This window comes from Eleutherodactylus coqui, chromosome 6, assembly GCF_035609145.1.
Source record: "Eleutherodactylus coqui strain aEleCoq1 chromosome 6, aEleCoq1.hap1, whole genome shotgun sequence".
Classification (NCBI taxonomy): domain Eukaryota; kingdom Metazoa; phylum Chordata; class Amphibia; order Anura; family Eleutherodactylidae; genus Eleutherodactylus; species Eleutherodactylus coqui.
Window position 1 is genome coordinate 173,971,615 of NC_089842.1, and position 20,060 is coordinate 173,991,674.

General features: G+C 45.5%; 1 protein-coding gene across 2 annotated transcripts in view; it reads right to left on the bottom strand.

Annotated features, from left to right (window-relative positions):
* Positions 1-560: 560 nt before the first annotated feature.
* The window catches only part of ARID4A (AT-rich interaction domain 4A), a 97,427-nt gene continuing 77,927 nt past the window's right edge, over positions 561-20,060 (bottom strand). For both annotated transcript variants that reach the window (XM_066608240.1, XM_066608241.1), the window contains exons 19-25: positions 17,448-17,643; positions 16,536-16,598; positions 15,036-16,196; positions 13,705-13,809; positions 13,378-13,584; positions 4,200-4,346; positions 561-2,964 (exon numbers count right to left, since the gene is read on the bottom strand). In XM_066608240.1, the coding sequence (XP_066464337.1) occupies positions 2,861-2,964; positions 4,200-4,346; positions 13,378-13,584; positions 13,705-13,809; positions 15,036-16,196; positions 16,536-16,598; positions 17,448-17,643 (1,983 nt within the window). In that variant the 3' untranslated portion in view covers positions 561-2,860. The remainder of the gene's footprint in view (positions 2,965-4,199; positions 4,347-13,377; positions 13,585-13,704; positions 13,810-15,035; positions 16,197-16,535; positions 16,599-17,447; positions 17,644-20,060) is intronic.

Consider the following 20,060-nt stretch of genomic DNA (forward strand, 5'->3'; position numbering starts at 1 on the left):
CAGTAAGAATACCCTGCCAGACATCTTCCGACATCAGAGTTGTACAGCCTTCAATCACAATGTCTTTAGACGTCAGACAGTGGATCGGAAAATGTTAAAGGGCATATTCTAGTTTCAGTAAATAAATGTTACCATTGCATATTTAAGTTCGACCTTCTGTCTCATGATTTTCAAGATCTCTGCTGTCATTCAGTAGGAATTTCATTATTCATATCTAGTGGATAAAAACCTGAGCTGGTCATGTGAAGGACACACAGGTTGCTGCAATACAGTTATCAGAGCGGTGTCTTATGATAAACTCATCACATGCATGACCAGAAAGACTTGCAACTCCCCTGGATGTAAACGATGAAGGTTCATATTCTGAATGACAGCAAGCGGAAATCTTGTAAACTGTGAGAAATTGATACAGAAAGTATATTAGAGAATTATATAACTATTTATTATACAATGAAACACCGCTTAATTTTCCTTCAAAATGTTTCTGTAACAGAATGACATTGTAATGCGTGCGGTTTGGTTTAAAGAAGGAAAAAAAAAAACATACAAAAAGGAGCAAAAAAGTTTAAACCATGGCCTTTATTGATGCTCTTCAGTGAGCGCTGTTTACATACACAACTCTGCGTTGCTTAAGAAAAACAGAAAAAGTGCATATTACAGGAGTACTTTCTGTATAACCCCCTCTGACAGCTGAGAAGGTAAATCATCTGTGCTGGAAAGAATCAGAAAAGTTCACAATGCGGAAAAAAAAAAAAAAGAAATAAAAAAAAAAAGAAATAAAATAAAAAGCAATTTTAGCAATTATTACCCATTTTTAGTGTTTCGCTGAGGTGATCAGCTATTGTGAACGAGTTTCTGATGTACAATCTAGAACCTTTCCTAACCGCTGTTCTCTGCACAACCCAGTCATAGCCTGAGCCTCCCTCACTATCAAAAGGCTCAGCGTGTTAGCCTGATCTCCTGAAAATGAAGGTGGAAAAAAAATAATAAAAATCATTGATGATAAACCAATCACACATACATTGATATTCAGACCATATGAATAGTGGGGTTATGCCTAAGACAATGGTATGCTTGGATGGTTGAAAAAACATTGCTCTAGAGAAATTACATTATTCTACACATATTAAACACAGAAGAAGGGGTTAAAAACCCTTTTTAATGTACAAACATGAATAAAAAATTGATAAAAAAATCACTTTTGTACATAATGTATATGCAAAAAAACTCTTAAATACAGGTTTCAGGAAGAACTATTTACATAATGTATTAAGCCTATGGAATGAACCACAGTCCTTGTGTGTACGCTTCTTTGCTGTAATGCTGCAATCTCAACAATTGGAGACAAATTCTTCAATGGTTGGAGAGAAAAAAAAAATAGTTTGGCAGTTTATTAAATATACAAAAAAAAGAAGGGCTACCTGAAAACACAAAAGGAGCAGGGAGGTATAAATAAGAAAGGGGGGAAGAAAAAGAAACAGACCGACATTGTAGAAGAGACGGAAAAAAATGTCAGTGTCATAAAGCAAACCGCAGTAAATTATGTTAAGCCAGGATTCACACAGTAGATTTTTCCTTTTAAAGCCCAAACTGGGCTCAGACGTCCAAAAGGATTAGACTTTCTACTGTGTAGGAAGAGCTCCTGGCTTCCTGACTGTGATCTAAAATTATATATATATATATATATATATATATATATATATATATATATATATATATATCCATCCAGAGAGGAAAGTTTTATCCTTTTGGACGTCTGGCCATAAAAAGAAAAATAAGAGACTCTTGTTTTCTTCTTCAACGTCCATCTTGCACTGTGTAAACCTGGCCAAGAGCTATAGGTGTATTGGATGAGAGAGCTAAGCTAGACCCTTCGCTTAATTTTTTTTTTCTTTTTTATTAATATTTTAAAAAATACATAAAAATACAACATCCAATGTCTGAATAAATATATTTAACAGGTTGCAAGATAATACCTTATTTTACACAAAAAAAAATTTCAGCTTTAGAAATCTTGTTAAATAACTTCGCTGTTGTCATATATTTTATTTTTGTCTTTTTGTAACAAAATAAAAACTCTGAAATTACATAGAAAAAAAGACAAAATATATTTGTCAAGGGATAAGATAGTCCACTGAAAACTTATTCACAATTCCACTGTAAACATTTAATAAACATTTAAAATAGTTGCATAATTCTGTGCTCTAAATTCCTGTAAAAAGTGGAAGACTGTTTTTCTTCATGTAGTTTTCAGTCTACTACATTCCCTTTCACAATTTATTTTGTCTTGCTTACAGCTTTAAAATGGGCACTCTGCTGAATACATTGGACTTTGGCAGTTCTGTACATTGCAAGTGCTTCGGAAAAAAAAAATACACAGCCCGTAAAAACATCAGGAGCTAAATTGCAGCTTAGTCGTAAAGTGCAGCTGCCAGGATTGTAGCTTCAGTAACATGGCGAAGTTTATTCTATACACTTGCTTGCTTTTCGTTTTGTATTGGGTAAAAGGTGGGGAAAATACCTTTCATCTGGGAGCTCCTAGAAAATTTTATTCAGACATTTTGTCAATTTTCTAAAAAAATTTGTCATTTTATCGTATCGAACAAAATAAGACGCCATTGTGGTATGCTGACTGCTAGTCTCCTAATCCTAAATCAATCTTATTTCATAAGAAGAAAAAAAAGTAAATATGAAATGGAAATTAAAAAAAAGCAATCCAGCAGAGGAAATTTTTGAAAAAAAAAAAAAGTTACTTGGCAATGTCAAACTGGTTGAGTGCTTTTGTGTTGTTGGACTAAAGGGGGAGAGGAGAGTAAGTGTCCATGGCAGCAGGCTGCTGAGGTGGAAGTGAGTGCACATATCACCTGCACTCTAGAGCAAGTGTGTTTTGTGGGGGAGAAGATGATGAGGGGCTCATTCCAGTCTCAGAAGACGCTGATGACGTTGATGCTCCTGTGTTGGACACTGTAGAGACAGAAAAACAAAAATACTTATGTATACTGAAGAAAAAAAAAGTTAACAAAAATACCAAGAAAATAAAAATTTGAAAAATTCTGCCTCACACAGATAAAATTACATACGAATAGATTATTCAACTATAAATGATTTATATTACAATAAAAAAAGTGGTTTTTTTGTTGTTTTTTTTAAAGAACTAAATAAGGCCCAGAATGTAAAATTTTAGTATAACTCCATATTTAGATGGCTGTACAAAAAATTTTGGGCGCAACTTGTAATGGACAACATACCTGTTTGTGTGCTGTCCAATGTTCATGGACACTGCAGATTGCACTTAAGGCTGGTTTAGACACAACGATTATTGCTCAAGAAAATCTTTTGAGCAGTTTTTGAGCGATAATCGTTGTGTGCTTTTTACAGCACAAGGCGATCGCTCAAACGTTGAGGGATCACCTTGCGCTCCGAGTGGAGGATGTAGAAGAGAAGCGGGGCCGCTTGTCTTCTGCATCCAGCTGTTCTCTGCTCAGAGCGCCTGGCTGTTATACAGCCGAGTGCTCCAAGCAGAGAATGCAGAAGACAAGCGAGGTGGCCTCGCTTGTCTTCAGCATTCAGCTGTTCTCTGTTCGGAGCGCCGAGTGCTCCAAGTGGGAGATGAAGAACACAGCTGGACTGCTCTGTTTTTCATATGCAGCCTGTGTTCAGGGAGCGGGATACAGCTGAAACAACAGTATCAGCTGTATTCCACTGTGAACTCCTGATAACTGATTGCTGATCTTTGAACACACTGAAAGATCAGCGATCAGCGACTGCTTAACGAAAACTGCACGATGTCAGTGCAGTTAGACACAACAATTATAACTCAAAAGATGGCTTTGAGCAATTTGTGAGCGAGAATCGTTGTGTCTCAATCAGACTTTATTCTCACCCAATCGTGAGTGTGAAAGATTGTTGACGAGATCGGACTCATGGGCTACTAAGAAGCTGTGTGCAGTCTGTGAAATACCTGGACAACACAGGGCCCAAATATACGGCCGTCTGAATGGGCCCTTGGAGGCATACCATACAAGGTTTAAGCTGCCAGATTACACTCCTATATAAGTGATGTTTTGGCCACACACACATCATGGTGCAAGCCTTTACATTTTCCAATATAGGAGGGGCCAGTCATGATAAGTAAGCACACATTTCCACTTTACTGTTTTTTGGAGGAATGTTTTGCTAAAAAAAGTAAACGTAAATACCTTCCCGATCTTTCTTTTTTAACCGCTTCCGCCTCCTGTCTATTGTAGCTACTTCAGACTTCAAAGACATGTAGTATTTCCTGATTTCTTGCAATTTATCTTGGAGAAAAACAATCTTGTCCGCTCCAGTCATGTTATCCAACTCACCTATGAAATACAATAAAAATATGTGATCAACTCCAAAAATGAATGGTATACAGTATAAAACATTTACATTTTTGGCAATTTAAAAGGATGTTTCCCCTAAAATATTAAGTAAATATATAAAGCTGCTCCCCAAGTCTTCGTCTTTAATAAAAAAATATACAAGAAGTCCCGGAATACCCCTTTAATGTCACAGATGACAGACAAGTAATTAATAGATGATGTGTGGGGTCCCGATGCTCAGAACCCTGGGGCCCGGTCCCTGCAGTCAGCACAGGAATCACGGACCACAGCGCAGCAGTCTGGGTTGGTACTGCAGGCGCAGCTCCTACTGAATTCATTACCAACCCAGCCCACTGCGCTATGGTGAGCGCTTTCTGTGCTTACCGCAGTGACAGCGGCACTGAGAATCAGCTAATTGGAGGGGATCAGAGCAGCAGGTTTCTGCATATCATCTACTGATGACCTGTTGGTCACTAACAGGAAAAAGGAGAAGCCCTGTAACACCCCCGTAATGACACAGGATGTATATCTACGTCCTGTGTGTTCAGGGTTTGTATAGAGGGGGATTGGGAGCAAACACAGGTGCCGGCTGTTTCTCAACGGCTGACACCTGCCATCAACAGCCGTAATCAGCATTAATGCTGATTGCGACCGTTATCCCTGTAAATGTAGCAGTCAGTTCTGACAACGGCATGTAAATCACACGATTGATTTTGTGGGGCTGCGAACGCCCTTTGCAATGAAATTGCAAGGTGTCATTCAGTTGCCATGACAGCCTGGGGCATTCTGAAGGCTTGCGGCGCTGCTATGGCTGATGGCATATTAAGCCATGCCTGTGGCCTGGCGTGATAGACTGACTGTCAGCTGTGGTATAATGTAATACTATGGTATTACATTATACTGAAGGAGAGATAGAATAATCGCAAATTCAAAGTTCCCTAGGTGGACTAAAAAAAACAAAAATGTAAATATGAATTGAAAAAGGTTTATTTTAAAGAAAAGAAAAAAGGCGTTAAAAAACAAAACAAAAACCAAAACCCTTTTCCTATATTTATAATAAAAAAATAAACTGCATTTGATATTGCTACGTCCGTAAAAGTTTAATCTATCAAAGTAACGCATTATGAATCCCACACAGTGAATGTTGTATGGGGGTAGAAAACCCAAAAATGTTAGAATTGCACTTTTTTGGTCACCCGTCCTAAAAGTAAAAAATGTAATAAAATAAATTTAAAAAATTGTGTATACTCCAAAATGGTACCAAGAGAAACAGGACGTCAAATGAGCCCTCACACAACTAGGTCGACGGGAAAATAAAAAAATGTGATGACCGTCCTAAGATGGCGGCAGAAAATAATTTAAATGTTTTTCTAAGGATATTTTATATTTTTTAGAAGTAGCACACCAAAAGAAAAAAAGAACTACAAATTTGGTATTGTTCTAATCATACTGACTATAGATGAGCGAGTATACTCGCTAAAGGCAATTGTTCGAGCAAGCATTGCCTTTAGCGAGTATCTCCCCCGCTCGAGACTGCAGGTTCGGGTGCCGGCAGCAGGCACGGAGCTGCGGGGGAGAGTGGGGTGGAACCGAGGGGAGATCTCTCTCTCTCCCCCCCCCCCCCCGCTCCCTCCTGCTGACAGCCGCTACTCACCGCTCCCCCGCGTCGGCACCTGAACCTGCAGTCTCGAGCGGGCAGGTACTCGCTAAAGGCAATGCTCGCTCAAGCAATTGTCTTTAGCAAGTATACTCGCTCATCTCTAATACTGACCCATTAAATAAAGGTACCATGTCATTTTTGCTGCAGTGTGTATGCCATAAAAATAAAGGTTTCCGCCCAGAGATTGGGGAATTTTTATTTTTTTTTCACTCAAATTTTTGAGTACATTATATGGTACATTTAATAGTACCATTGAAAAACACATCAAAAAAGGGCCACATCCTTAAGAGGTTAAATGTCTAATTTGGTCTTTTTCTAGTTACAGCTGTGTTTGAGATAGCTGAGTTACAAGCAATATGGTTGCCAATACAATAAGACCGCCTGTCCACGGGAGTAGCGATATCCTGCTGCGGGAGCCGCCGGGGAGCACTTTGGAACTGTGATTTTCTGTGAAGAACTTATCTATAATGTTAGGTTCATCGCGGAGAATCGCCACATGCCGCGATTTTTAATGCTGGTGGACATTTGGGCAGCGCTTTCCATAGTTATCCTATGGAAAGCGTTTACTGCGTTACCCACGATTTGTGAAAAATTGTCCGTGGACAGGAGGCCTTCATGATTAAAGGACTTATTTTTTACATTCATTTTAGGGAAAATGCTCTTAAGGTCGCTTTCAAAGAAAACAAGATTTTGTAAGAACTTACCGTAAAATCTCTTTCTCGTCTTGTTCATTGGGGGACACAGCTCTGACCTTGGGTATAGCTTCTGCCACTAGGAGGCGACACTAAGCACAAAAGTGTTAACTCCTCCCACCAGCTATACCCCTCCTGCAAGCAGCATGCTAGCTCAGTTTGTGTGCAAGCAGTATGCTAGCTCAGTTTGTGTGCAAGCAGTGGGAGCAGCCAGTAGGATACAACATAGATCATAAACAACAATACTCACGAACTGTAACTCATTCCAACACCGTGTGCGACTGCACCGAGGACCCTCCCCTAGGGAGCCACAGTTCCGACACCAGACTGGGTGGCTGCTGTGTCCCCCAATGAACAAGACGAGAAAGAGATTGTACGGTAAGTTCTTACCAAATCTTGTTTTCTCGTCTGTTATCATTGGGGGACACAGCTCTGATCTTGGGACGTTCTAGAGCAGTACCCAAGGGGGCGGGAAAATATAAGGCGTCGCATGTGTAAGGAAGCAATCTGTCCTTCAAATGCGACCAGCGTTAATGGATGCCTAAAGGGGCCTAAGTAACGGCCCCATCCACCCTCTGAGGGAGGAAAAAAACAGAACCCAGACAAGGAGCTTCTGACGAGGCACACGCCTTCCAAATAATACGGCCTGAGAATATGAACTTGCTGGCATAGTCGCCCTGAATTGCTGCAAGGCAGAGTCATTGTAAGGAGTCTACTCTGGAAACGCAGGGATCCAGTTGGAGTTGTCAGGATTACCGGCAGCGCACCAGCGTGACTGAAGCATGCTACCTGCACGAGGTACTCTGGCGTAGTCAACCGAGAAACCTGCCCTGGAGCGTTCCTTGGAACTACCGAGAAGGTGCCCACCGATACCTCACCGAAGTGGATCCTGATACCGGCAGTAGGCCATACAGCGGGTAGATAACGACCGTTTCCTGTACCCTCCGTACACAATAGGCATCCGAAGATGGAGCTGTGAAGCCATAGGCGCCGAAACATCTGGGTTGTGGACCTTCTACCAGGCGACTTAGTTGTAAAGTCAGGTCCCGTATACCTCCAGCTATTCGATCTTACCTACACTGTCCCTCCGTGATGAAGGGACATTCGACTCCAGACGCCAGTGGAGAAACGACCTGTTGAGATATGCAACCGTCTCATGCTGGAGTCCTGTGTTGACCACGGTTGGAAGGCCTGCCGTATGACCTTGATGCTGTATATGCTGATAGTCTCCGTCCATGGCGTCGGCTGTCTGATTAGCTGTAACTTGAAAAAGGGTCGTGAGAGGAAAAAGTTTGGTTCCATGATTCTGCACCAATGCCCACGGCGTCCGCCTCTGCATGGCCCCATGGGCTAGCTAGGACATCTGCCCATTTCGTGATCAACTAGGGCTGGCCCCGTGCTGGGATGCAATGTAACCGTGTGATTCAACTGGGTACAGAAAAATTGACCGCACAAGGCAGGAAGGGTACACTGGTCTGAGACTCACTGATCCCTTTGCGGAAACCTCCACAGTAAGGATGGAGGAACCCTAAAATTGCAGACAGTACAAGTATGGACTGTCTTATGCTGCCCTGCAAGTCATAATGCAGGGAGAACAATGCAGGAGGATCGCAGCGAGTCGCTGGATCTGTCCGCCTTAACCCCATTGGACGTTTTACCTTCCTATACAATCAGTCTCGCAAGCGACTAGGAGGGCCTAGTTTGCTGAGGATCAGCGCTCTACACCTGAACCGACACTAGTGACCGTTTAGAACACCGAGCACTCCTACGGTCAGTCTTCCCATCCCCAATGGGAGGAACGTGGCCTGTTCTGCACCCCACCAGGGTCCGCAGGAGCTCTGTCTCCTGCAGAGAGCTATCCACGTCCTACTGACACGGCTGTAGAACTAGCAGTCCATCATTCCTAGAGAGTACACATGCCTTGTAGTTCAGAGAACGCCCGAAAGAAACAAACCCGGCATTACAAAGCGCCGCCAGAGGGGCGCCCCGCGTCACTTCTGTCTGTGGCGGGGGCCTAAAAAGTATGCGGCTCTTCTGTCATCGTAGATCGCCCTAAGTTGCCTGTAGGAAGCTGCAGGTGAGAACTCCAGGGAGGCTAGCCGTTATGAAAAAAGTCTGGAGCGTAAGCTTCTGTGGGGTGGAGGCGAATACGACGTGTTCACAGAATTCCTGAGAATAGTATATTCCTCAGAAGGGTACCACAAGACTTAGCCAGACCGAAGGAAGCCCAACGGCTATTTGACTTCCTTAAGAGTTTTGGCCTGCATACTGCTGCCTTAACAGCTTGCTCCACACAAGGCCCAATACATGTTGTCCATAAGGTGACTAATTTTTGGGGGAATGCAACTCTCGTACAATGGCGAGACCCCATACCGATGTGGTACTAGCCGGACCCTGTCCGCGTGCTATCCCGGCATCGGACCTAGCGGTCTGGTTGCCTGCAGGGAAAAGCGGGGGGCTAGCTGTCAAGCCAGGGCAACCCAGTCACGCCTAACATCAAGGCCGAGGTACCGCTGATAATCAGCTTGTAGACCAGTACGGCAGCAGAGAGCGCACTTGATATGCGGCTCGGTCCCGGACTGCGACCAAGGGTGCAGGAAACTACTGAGGGGACAAAGCTGACCCCTGCTCAAACCAGTGTATACGCTGCTTCAGGCATTGAAGTACCACCGGTCTCAGCCGCCTAGGGTACCGCCGACAAGCAGCTTGAACCCTGTTGTACGTAGGGCAAGATATTATCCGGCTGGATGCAGTCTCGTTCCTTAACGAGAGCGCACCTAGTATGTGACCCGGCCGCTGTCATCGTGTCCTCCTGGACACGGACACTGTGGTGCGATTGTCTGTAGAGGAGTTCAACCGGATTCAGGACAGACATGAGGAAAAATGAGTCCAGAGACTCCCTGTGCGAGTACTGACAAGAGATCGCATACGGTTATCTGTAAGACGAGATTCTCTCCGCTTAATCTCGAACTACAGCGCGGGCGCACTTGGTATGTGGCTCTGGGCGCCCCGCCAGCATGTCCTCCTGACGCGGACACTATGGTACATGTGACCGCGGGAGGAAACACAGGGGAGCTGCCGACATGCAAGGCTCAACCCGGTGCGGAGCCGACATGGGGAACGATGAATCCAGTCAGCGAGCCCCGAGTAATGCTGACAAGAGTTCACACACTGTTGTCCGTATATATAGAGCTGTAGCAAGAGCACACCTGGCATGTGGCTCTGGCTGCCCTGTTCGCGTGTCATCCTGGAATTAGACACCGCGGTACTGCTAGCTGCAGGGGGGCAATGGGGGAGCTTCCGTCAGGCAACGCTCAACCCGCTCCGGAGCAGATATGGGTAGCTGTGCGGTACTCCTTCTGTTATGGAAGGGGTAATAGGGGCGCTATCAGCGACCAAGGAGCCACCGATAGTCTGTGTGTAGTACGGAAGGGGTCCCAGCTACCTCCGTTTCGCTGAGAGGATTGCGTAAGGAGTGGTCAGCTGCTGCCTGCGGGCAAAGCGGGTCGCACAGTAGCATTATACGCCAGCCTATGGCAATCAAACGACCGAACGTCGCGAGCTACGCAATCTGTTCAGCAGCAAGGCAATGGTGGCCGTGCGACACGGTTATCCACCACCCGTCCTGACCGGCGGCAAAGCACGCAGGAAACATGTGACCAACGCTTCCGTAGGGGGCGATGCTGGTGCACAAACTCTAAAAATCGCGTGGCCTGTTCTGCTGCGCGTGGCGCCGGGAGCGTGGCCGCTTTGGAGGCGATTTTAAAATGTCCCTGCGCCGACACGGAGAGTGGGGCCGGCAAACCGGCCATGCGGCGCAATGCGTACACCGGGCGGCGCTACGGAAAGAGGGACACGGGGCGCCACAGGGTAGTCGCCCGCTCGGCGGGAAATTCAAGCGCCCGCTCGACGGGAAAATCCAGGCTCCCGCTCGGCGGGAAAATTCCAACGCCCGCTCGGCGGGAAAAATTCAACCGCCCGCTCGGCGGGAAAAATTCAACCGCCCGCTCGGCGGGAAAAATTCAACCGCCCGCTCGGCGGGAAAATTCAAACGCCCGCTTGGCGGGAAAATTCAAACGCCCGCTTGGTGGGAAAATTCAAACGCCAGCTTGGCGTTGGCGTCTGCATGCCCGTCCGACGGCACGAGGAGCCCCTGCACGAAACGAGCAGCAGGCGCGGGCGGCCGGCAGCGCAAGCCGCGCGCGCGGGGGGGGGGGGGGGGGGCGTGCCATCAGCCGCGGGCGGCCGGGGGCACATCAGCCGCGGCCGTCACCCACAGGCACGGGCGGCCGGCGGCACATCAGCCGCGGGGGGAGACATCGCGGGCGGCCAGCGGCACATCCGCTGTGGCCACTGAACAAGTAGCCGCCGGCGGCACAGAAGCCACGGCTGCTCACAGCAGCCGCGGAGGGGCTGAGTCCGGCCGGAAGTGCATAAGCCGCAGCCGTCCTGGAAGCGGGCAGCCGCCGGCAGCACATCAGTCGCGGCCACAACCGCGCCAAGTTTGAAAAAGGCCGCCCACCATACCGCCGCAGCATATAAGTCGCGGGCGCCGACCAAACGGCCGTCACCAAACAGCCGCGGGCGCCCACCAAACAGCCGCGGGCGCCCACCAAACAGCCGCGGGCGCAGCATAAACATCGGTGCGGCGGGTGCATAAGCCGCAGCCGCCCTGTAACAGCGCAGCAGGCGGCATAACTAGCAGCGCAGCGTAGCTAACAAGCAGTGCAACGGGAAACAAGTAGCGCAGCAGGCGGCATAGCAAGCAGCGCAACGCACATCGGGTGGCAATAACAAAATAAACCCACATACTTACCTCCTTCCTGAGGTAGGGTGGCTCCCGGGCTCCAGCAGAGCTTCTCCCCATCATCGCCTGCCTTTGATGAGGCAGTGGATGCCGGACCATAAATAAGGGGGGCTCTATGGCTGGCGGGTCACACTCAGTTTGGTGGCCGAGTGTGCCTCCTTTTCTTCAGAGGGGGCCCGGCAGACAACAGAGGGCTACATATCACCTCTGTTCGCCGCCCTCGGTGGGTTAACGGGGAGAGTCCTGCCTCCTCGTTATGCCCTGGCCTTCCGGAGAAAAAACTGATAAAAATAAATAAAAAATAGTCTCAGCAGGAGAGACAGTCCTGCCTCCTAGACACTAAGCTAAAAACTGAGCTAGCATGCTGCTTGCAGGAGGGGTATAGCTAGTGGGAGGAGTTAACACTTTTGTGCTTAGTGTCGCCTCCTAGTGGCAGAAGCTATACCCAAGGTCAGAGCTGTGTCCCCCAATGATAACAGGACGAGAAACATGATTTTTTTTACTCTGTATTTGGTCTGTGTTTTGTAGATCATCATACAGAACAAACGTGAATCTAGTGTGTCCATTTACATGGCTGTAGGTTTTATGGCTGCGTTTTAAAAACACAGTATGCGCTACTTTTGTCAGGCTTTTGTCTCCGTATTTACAGCCATTGGTATTATATTCTATTGGGGAAATAAAGATCAGTATTTTCCCAGTAGAAAATAAAACCAATGACATCAAATATGGAGACCAATGATGAAATACTGATGACACAGCGGGAAAATAGTCTGTAACACGTCCACATCACGGATGTGTTGCAATACGCTAGTGGGAAATTGGCCAGAGGGGTTGTCCAGGGTTAGAACACGTCCGTTTTCTCCCAGACGCTGTGCATAGTATTGCAGATCCTACGTATTCACTTACATGAAGCTGGGCTGCAATACCAGACACCGGCCATAGACAGGAGTGGCATTGATCAAAATATACCACCAAGTAAATATACAATCAACCATCAGGAATGGAAATACCAAATAAAAGATCCATTCGACCCAACAGACAGTAGTGCAATATTACAGAACTAAGGCTTGTTAATGGCAGCAGGCATAAATCTAAATCTGGCAAGCATGTCATTAAAGGGGTTTGCCACTTTATATTACGGATGATCTATCAGTATAGGTCATCAAGTAATGTTCTGGCAGGAATCCACCGCTCGAGATCCCCTTCAACTGATCATCCAGCCAGAAATGTAATAGGCGGCTTCACACCCATTGAAATCACTGGGAGTGAAGCAATCGATTAAACAGTCGTCCCTGACCAGTGGAGCCGGAGGTGTGATATAGATGGCTTCACTCCCATTGATTTCAACGGGAATAAATCATCCTATTACACTTTTGGCTCTGACCACCGATGAGGATATCCCTATAAGTCTAGGGTTACACATTGACACTTCTTTTACAGCAGCATGGCCTCAGTTTTTTCACTATGGAAAGCTAAATTGCAGTCAGCTGCAGTGTTGATGTAAAAAGCAAAAGATTTAATATTACAGTGAAATTAGGAGGATTGCTGGTATTTCTGAGCTATTGCTACAACTGCAGATTTACATGGTTAACCAATAACAAAAGCGCCAGTTCATATGCCCCAATAGGGCAAGTGGACATTGTACATGGGGTGGTTCAAAGCAGGGGACCCTTTATTATGAAGGAACCTGCTGTGGCAGACTCTGGCAAGTGAAACGTGTTACACGGATTCTCCAGTTCTTTGGTAGGGAAACAATCAGTACTCCGCTCTGCCATCCAGTCTCTGGGCTTGCTTTTTTTTGGGGATATCCAATCTCATTGACCGCATGAGCTCTAAAGGAGTAGGTATCATGTCAAAGGAGCAACTACTTACTAAGTTGTAACGTCCACTTGTAAGTTCTTGAGGAGTGCTGGTGTTTCTCTCGATGTTTATCCTTTTCCAGATCTTTTGTATGCGGAGACGTGACTCTTGCTGGTGATCTCATAACCTTCTGAGGTTTGGGTACATTTACATGTTTAACTGGAGAGCATTTACTGGCACTGTCCACAGCGGAGAGATCTTCACTGTCACTGCTTTGCCCTACACATAAAGCAAAAAAATAAATAATGAAAACATTCATAATTGTGTGCGGAGAATATCAAGATTTTAGCCCTAACTGTGAAACAGTATTCATAGGAAGTCATTTATTAGAAGACTCACCTATTCCATTCTTCTCAGCTTTCGATGACGTATTAATTCGCTTTGGTGTTCGCTTCTGTTTCTTTGCTAGTGCTCCAATATTGCTGTCACTAATCCGTTTATGGCCTGATTAGAAATAAAACATAGATTTACAATGTATTATTAAAAAGCAATCAAGTCAGGGTCTAGTCAGTACATCAGGAATAATAAAGAAAGAGTAACACTTCTGTTCATTTGTGTTATGTCTGATAAAACTGAGGCGCCTGCGTCCACATTACATTGTGCAGTTGTGGTATTCTCATTTTCCAAAAAATTAGCTTTTTATTTTTCAGGTGACATATCTACATGAGGGCTTATTTTTACTTTTTTTCTTAGTCCCCAGAGGGGACAACAACGCATGGTTAAAGTTGAGCGAACATGCTCGTTCGAGAATTAGCATACTCGATGGTGCTCATTAATCGGGCGAGTGAGAGAGAGCGCGCGCTAGCTTATTGGAGTCGTAAATGTACGTCCTATAGCGTTAAGGGGCTAGTGTGATATTTTAATAAATTGGTCCTTTACAGATGCCGGGATACTAATTTAAATATTTTATGCGACCGTTGGGAAAAGCTCCCCTCCCCCCCCCTTAAACTTTTAATATTTTTTTTTTTATTAGTAATGATAAAAAAGTCTTTATTTTACTTGATATTACATTATACTGTATTTTAACACGCTTCCTATTAAAAGACGTGCCACAGGCATGTTTTAACAGGCACACAATAATGGCAGCCCTGGAGGCCTTCAGAAGGTCCCAGGCTTTCATCCATACAATCTTATTGCAGTGGAGAGGTTTGGCACATTTAAATGCTGCTGTCAGCTTGTATGCAGCGTGTATGGAGGGGGCTTGGCTCCCAAGGTCGCTGCATGCATTGCATATGCTAGAGACATTCTTACTGAACGGGGGATATGGAATTAGGACATAAATAGTCATATGACTGTCAGGAGGGGGATAACCTCTACATTCACAGGGCCTATGCTAGATGCAAGTAAAAACAGCCAATATCCTTGCCACTATGGTGTGAAGGGTGCTCTATGGTCGTAAGAAACCTCTGCCACATACAGTAGAGTGTATCCAGGTTCTGCAAAGCAGCGCAGTCCTTTGTTTTTGGAATCCGTGAATGCTCCATCTCACAGAGCTCCACCAAGGTTATTATCAATAGATCATTTTAAATAGAGTTCAAACTTTTCCTGTTTATAAGCTCTGGATCTTGGTGATCAGCACAATTTTAGAGGCAGCTGAGGAACGCATTGCAGATGCCTGTCTGGGTAACAAGACATGAATGGCAGCTTTGACATAAAGCAGGATTAATTACCTTTGTCCCGCATCTCTGCTTCTTGAGCAGTTATGCTGCAGTTACTAGATGTGGTGCTGGCTTCAAAGCCATTAGCAGATTCACTTTCACAAAGGCCTTCTTGTGATTCTTCGGCCACACTATCCACCTCAATGGTTATATCGCTCTCACTCTTTATGCTGTGAGACTCATCATGGCTCAGTGCAAGAGGAGAAGGCTCAGAGTAGGTATGAGGTGGGAGGACGGCTGGTTGCAGCGTGGGGGCAAGTACAGTCTGTGTATCTGGATCTGGCTTCACTATTACCATATCCTCCACTTTGTCCTTATCATCAAAATCGTCCAAGTCCACTTCATGACAAACCAGAGTTTCTGGCCCAATCATGGGCATTATATCTTCTTGCTCTTCAGTATATGAAATCCGTTCATTCAGTGGCATGTCATAGTCCTCCGTCCGACTGCTCTGTACGTGTTCTAGCTCAGCTGTTAGGGAGGGCATTTCCTCATTGCTATTCTGGACCTGCTCTTCCTTAATGGTGTTGATGGGTTCCAGGGCTTCACAGCTTTCGACCGGTTTCTCCTCTGCAATAATGATGGGCAGCTCTGGCTCGCACTCGGCACGCAATTTTTTCTCTGGGGATGCATGTTCCAAAGGTTTCCTTTTACAACCCTTCTTCTCTTTCATCTGTTGATCATGTGGAAGCGGAAGCTCCAACTCTTTTGGAACAAAGAGCAACTCCTTACTTTGTAATGAAACAAATGGTGGAAAGTCTATCACTTCAGGTTCTACATCGGGCTCTACCTTGGTTTCCACTACACAGTCTTCTGTAGGTGGTTGGACACTTTTTATGGTCTCCGGACAAGGCTCTTTTGTTTTGCTTCTTCTCCCTTTTTTTGGCAGATTTTCTGTCTCCTTGACTTCAACAATTTGTTCTGTTTGTTTCCCGTAACTCTGAACAATTTGTTCACTTTCTTCCACCTCTTGCTGTAAGGTCTCGGCTGGCTTTATTGGGCTGGTTTCCGGATCTTTTGCAGGGCAAACAACTGGAGCTACTTCTTGCTCAATAATATTTTCAACCAAGCTGTTGTTTTGCTCAGGCTCATTTTCAACCTTTGGTAAAATCTCCTCCTTGACTGGTGTCTTTTCGATAGCCTCCTCTGAATCACTTTCTGAGGTTGATGAATCTGGAATCAGAATTAAAAGATTATACAAGATCAATAAGATTAAAAAGCAAGCTGCTCATAATACAATCTAAGGCCGGTTTCACATCTGCGTTGGTCGGAGGTTCCAGTGTGGATCCAGCTCAATATACCATCTAAAAGCAGAGTAGCGTAGTGGAAACTGAACGGTCCCCATTATAGTCAATGAGCTCCATCGGCTCTTTTTGGTTTCGTCCTGACACACAGCTATTTGGCCATGGGGATCCCCCTTTCCTGCTCCCCGAAAGGGGAACCCCGGGCGCAGGTGTGAAACCACCCAAAGCCAAACATTACACATTTGCATTGCTAGAGATTTGAGCTTACCATTAGAGCATCTATCAGAATCGTACATTCCTGAGCTCCTCCTTGTCCTTCTACGAACTGATCCTAAAGGGTACAAAGTAAGCCTTAGTGAAGTGTTGCAGTATCATTTTATGCAAATAAAGTAAGAAATTGTTACACCTTCTTAAAAAGGTGGTTTCTAGCTGCTGGAACCCCCAGAAATCAAGTGTAATTTGCAGGGGAGCCAGATTGTTGTATTCAATTTCTCTGTACCTTCACTGGGAGAGTGAAACATTGCCCATGGAACTTAATGGGCTGCGTTTATAATAGAAGTTCTGGGTCCATCAGAGAGATTGCCTTTGTAGCTGCTCTCTGCTCTGGCTAACTTATGGAGCTCCAGAATGAGATACCTCTCTATCAATGCAGAATAACTTTAAAAGGGTTTTTAAATCAAGTTTTCCCAAAGCAGCCAATACCTTTTAGAGTTTCCTCTTGACCTCAGGAGATAACACTGACCTGCGTCTGCCACCCTTCACTTTTCTTCAATCAATTATATGTGATAAAGAAGCTGAATTTGGATAAATGTGCAGGCAAACTGGATGAGACAAGTATCGGTAAAAGCTGCTTGCACACTTACAGTATAACACTTGCTGGCCAAAGGCAGCTATTACTCCCAAATCCATCATATACACTCGCCTTGGCCAAGCATGGATGCGGTTTCAGAAGGAAAAACTGGTGAAAGTGCAGGATATAGTATTATTTCTCACATATACTCAAATGATAACTAATCCTGAAAAGTCACCTGAAACGACAGTCACTCTTAAGTGTCTACACGCAAGATGTGTCAAATGAGATGGAACACTCAAGTTGATTTGACTTTTGCCATTACAAAAGCTAAAATAAATGAAAAACTATACATAAAGTATAGCAGGCCTATAGTATTGATGTCATTACCTTCTAATCCATTCGACAAGAAGTTATTGTCAGGCAGGCTGTTCCTCACATGTTTATTGGCGGCCTTATTCTCACTATTTGGAGTCTTGGGCATGGCACAAGCCATATTAGTCTGCAGAGTCGACTTTAATGGAGGGCGTCCTCGCTTTGATTTATGTTTCTCTTCATCCTTCTTTTCCTCATTTTCATCTTTATTCTGGAAGAACAGAGGAATACATTTTTTTGTATTGCCAATTTTCCCTTTCCAGCAACCAAGCATCAGATGTAGGGCTCCTGTCCACGGGCGATAGTTCATTGCGTTATCCGCAGCGATAATCCGGCCGCGGGTAACGCAACGAACACTTTCCATAGTGTTGCTATGGAAAGTGCAGCCCACAGTCTATGAGCGGAGAATTATAGCGATTCTCCACTTGCAGGATTCAAATCGCGGCATGCCGCGATTCTCCGCGGTGAGCCTATCTGTCAGATAGGCTCAGCGCCGAGACCTGACAGCTCTCCCCCCTCCTCCCCCACGGCAGAATATAGTTAGCGATATTCCGTCACAGCCGTGGACAGGGGGCCTTACTTTGGATAAAAATGTAGCCCCTAGAAGAAGTTGTCATTTTGCTGCAAAACTTGGCATGCAGTCCCATCTCAGGCAGATATGCAAATGATGAGAGTTGTGGTGATTAGATGAATGGTCTTGTCACCGGAGGCCCTAAAAGTGGTTCTATCCTTGCATTTAAAAAGACGATAGGAGACCACTTGTGTAGAGCTTGTTGACCAGAAGATGCCTCTATGACACAATTAAAGAGATTTCACCCCGTTACCAGAGTCTGAGAGGGGCGCATTATTGGGATGTGAGAGGCTGGATGGTTGTATCGAAGACTTGATGCTACCTGGGCCATCCTGACCAGACTGTTATGAGGAGTTGGGGCCAGTGGATGTGTGAGGACACACACACACACGGACACACACACGGTGACCAGGCTCAAGATGCCCTCGACAGACCACGAGTAGAGAGGATCGTTTGACAAGCACGAGCACCTCCAACTGTTGCGTTGTTCACCATGCAGAGACAGGTGGCGCCAGCGTTACACCCCTGTGTCTGTCAAAACCATTTCAGGCGCTTGGCTGAAGGACATTTGGTCTCACACCGCCCATTACATGTTCTGCCTTTGACATCCACCATCACACCTCTGTTTGCACTGGTGTCACGAATGAAGAAACTGCACTGCTGCGGAGAGGAACCGGGTTGTTTTCAGGACAAATTCAGATTTAGTTTGGGCACTGACGGCAGCTGTGTTAGTTTCTGGAGACCTAAGGGTCAGCGCCTCAATCCTGCCTTTTCTGTGGAGCAGCACACTGTCCCTGCTGGTGTGATAGTCTGGGGGGCCATTGCATATGACAGTCGGTCACCCCTAGTAGTGGTATTAGGGACAATGACAGCTCAGCGATATGTTCAGGACATCCTGCAGCCACATTTGTTGCCTCTTATGGTGGCTTCCATAAACTATTTCCCAGCAGGATATTGCTCATCCACAAACACAAGGCGGTCACAGGAATGTCTCCACAACATTGTCACACTTCTGTGGCCTGCCTGGTCGCCAGATGTATCACCAATAGAACATGTATGGGACCAAGTGGGATACAAACCTCGACAGCCCATGGAGTTTGCACAATCTAGAGGTTCATTTACAGCGAACGTGGACAGATATGCCACAGGATACCATATGGAACCTGTATGAAGTAATGCCCTACGGGACTCCTGAATATCGTTTGAGGGATTTAAATGCCGCTGTCGAGTTGACAGAGGCATTTAAAGGGTTAAACAGGTCCGATCAGCTGCGCAGCTTATCGGAGCTGTTGCAGCCGGGTGTTGGCTGTAAGAAAGCCGATGCCTGTGTTGTATAGAGGGAGATCACCCCGCGATCTCCCTTCATACATACCCTGATGCTGCAGGACGTAAATGTATGTCCTATAGCACTAAGGGGTTAATGTGATAGTTTAAGAAATTGGAGCTTTACAGATGCTGAGATACCAATTTAAATATTTTATCCAACAGTTGGGAAGAGGTTTTTTTCCCCCCTTGGAACATTTTTTTTAATAATTAAAAAAAAAAAGTCTTAATTTTCCCTGTTTATACTTTTTTTTTAGCCCTGTAAAGGACTAGAACTTGTGATCGTTTGGTGGCTTATACAGTATAATGGTATAATAATTGTATTATACTGCATTTTAACACGCTTCCTATTAAAGACTTGCCACAGGCATGTCGTAACAGGCACAGAATCATGGCAGCCCTGGAGGCCTTCAGAAGGCCCCAGGCGCTCATCCCTGCAATCTTATTGCAGTGGAGAGGTTTGGGACCATGCCCACCTGTATCACATCTTGTATCCAAGCTAGAGGCGGCCCAACAGGGTACTAGAGCCTTCATACCCTGTTGGGCCGCCTCTTGTACCCAAGCTAGATGTGGACCAACAGGGTACTGGAGCCTCCATGCCCGTCCATATCACATCTTGTACCCAAGCTAGAGGCGGTACAGAGGCTCCCTCCAAGGGTTCAGTTTTCCTTTTGCTCTGTATTGTAATCACTTATATCAATGTTACAGATCTCACAGAGAATGTTTGATTCAAT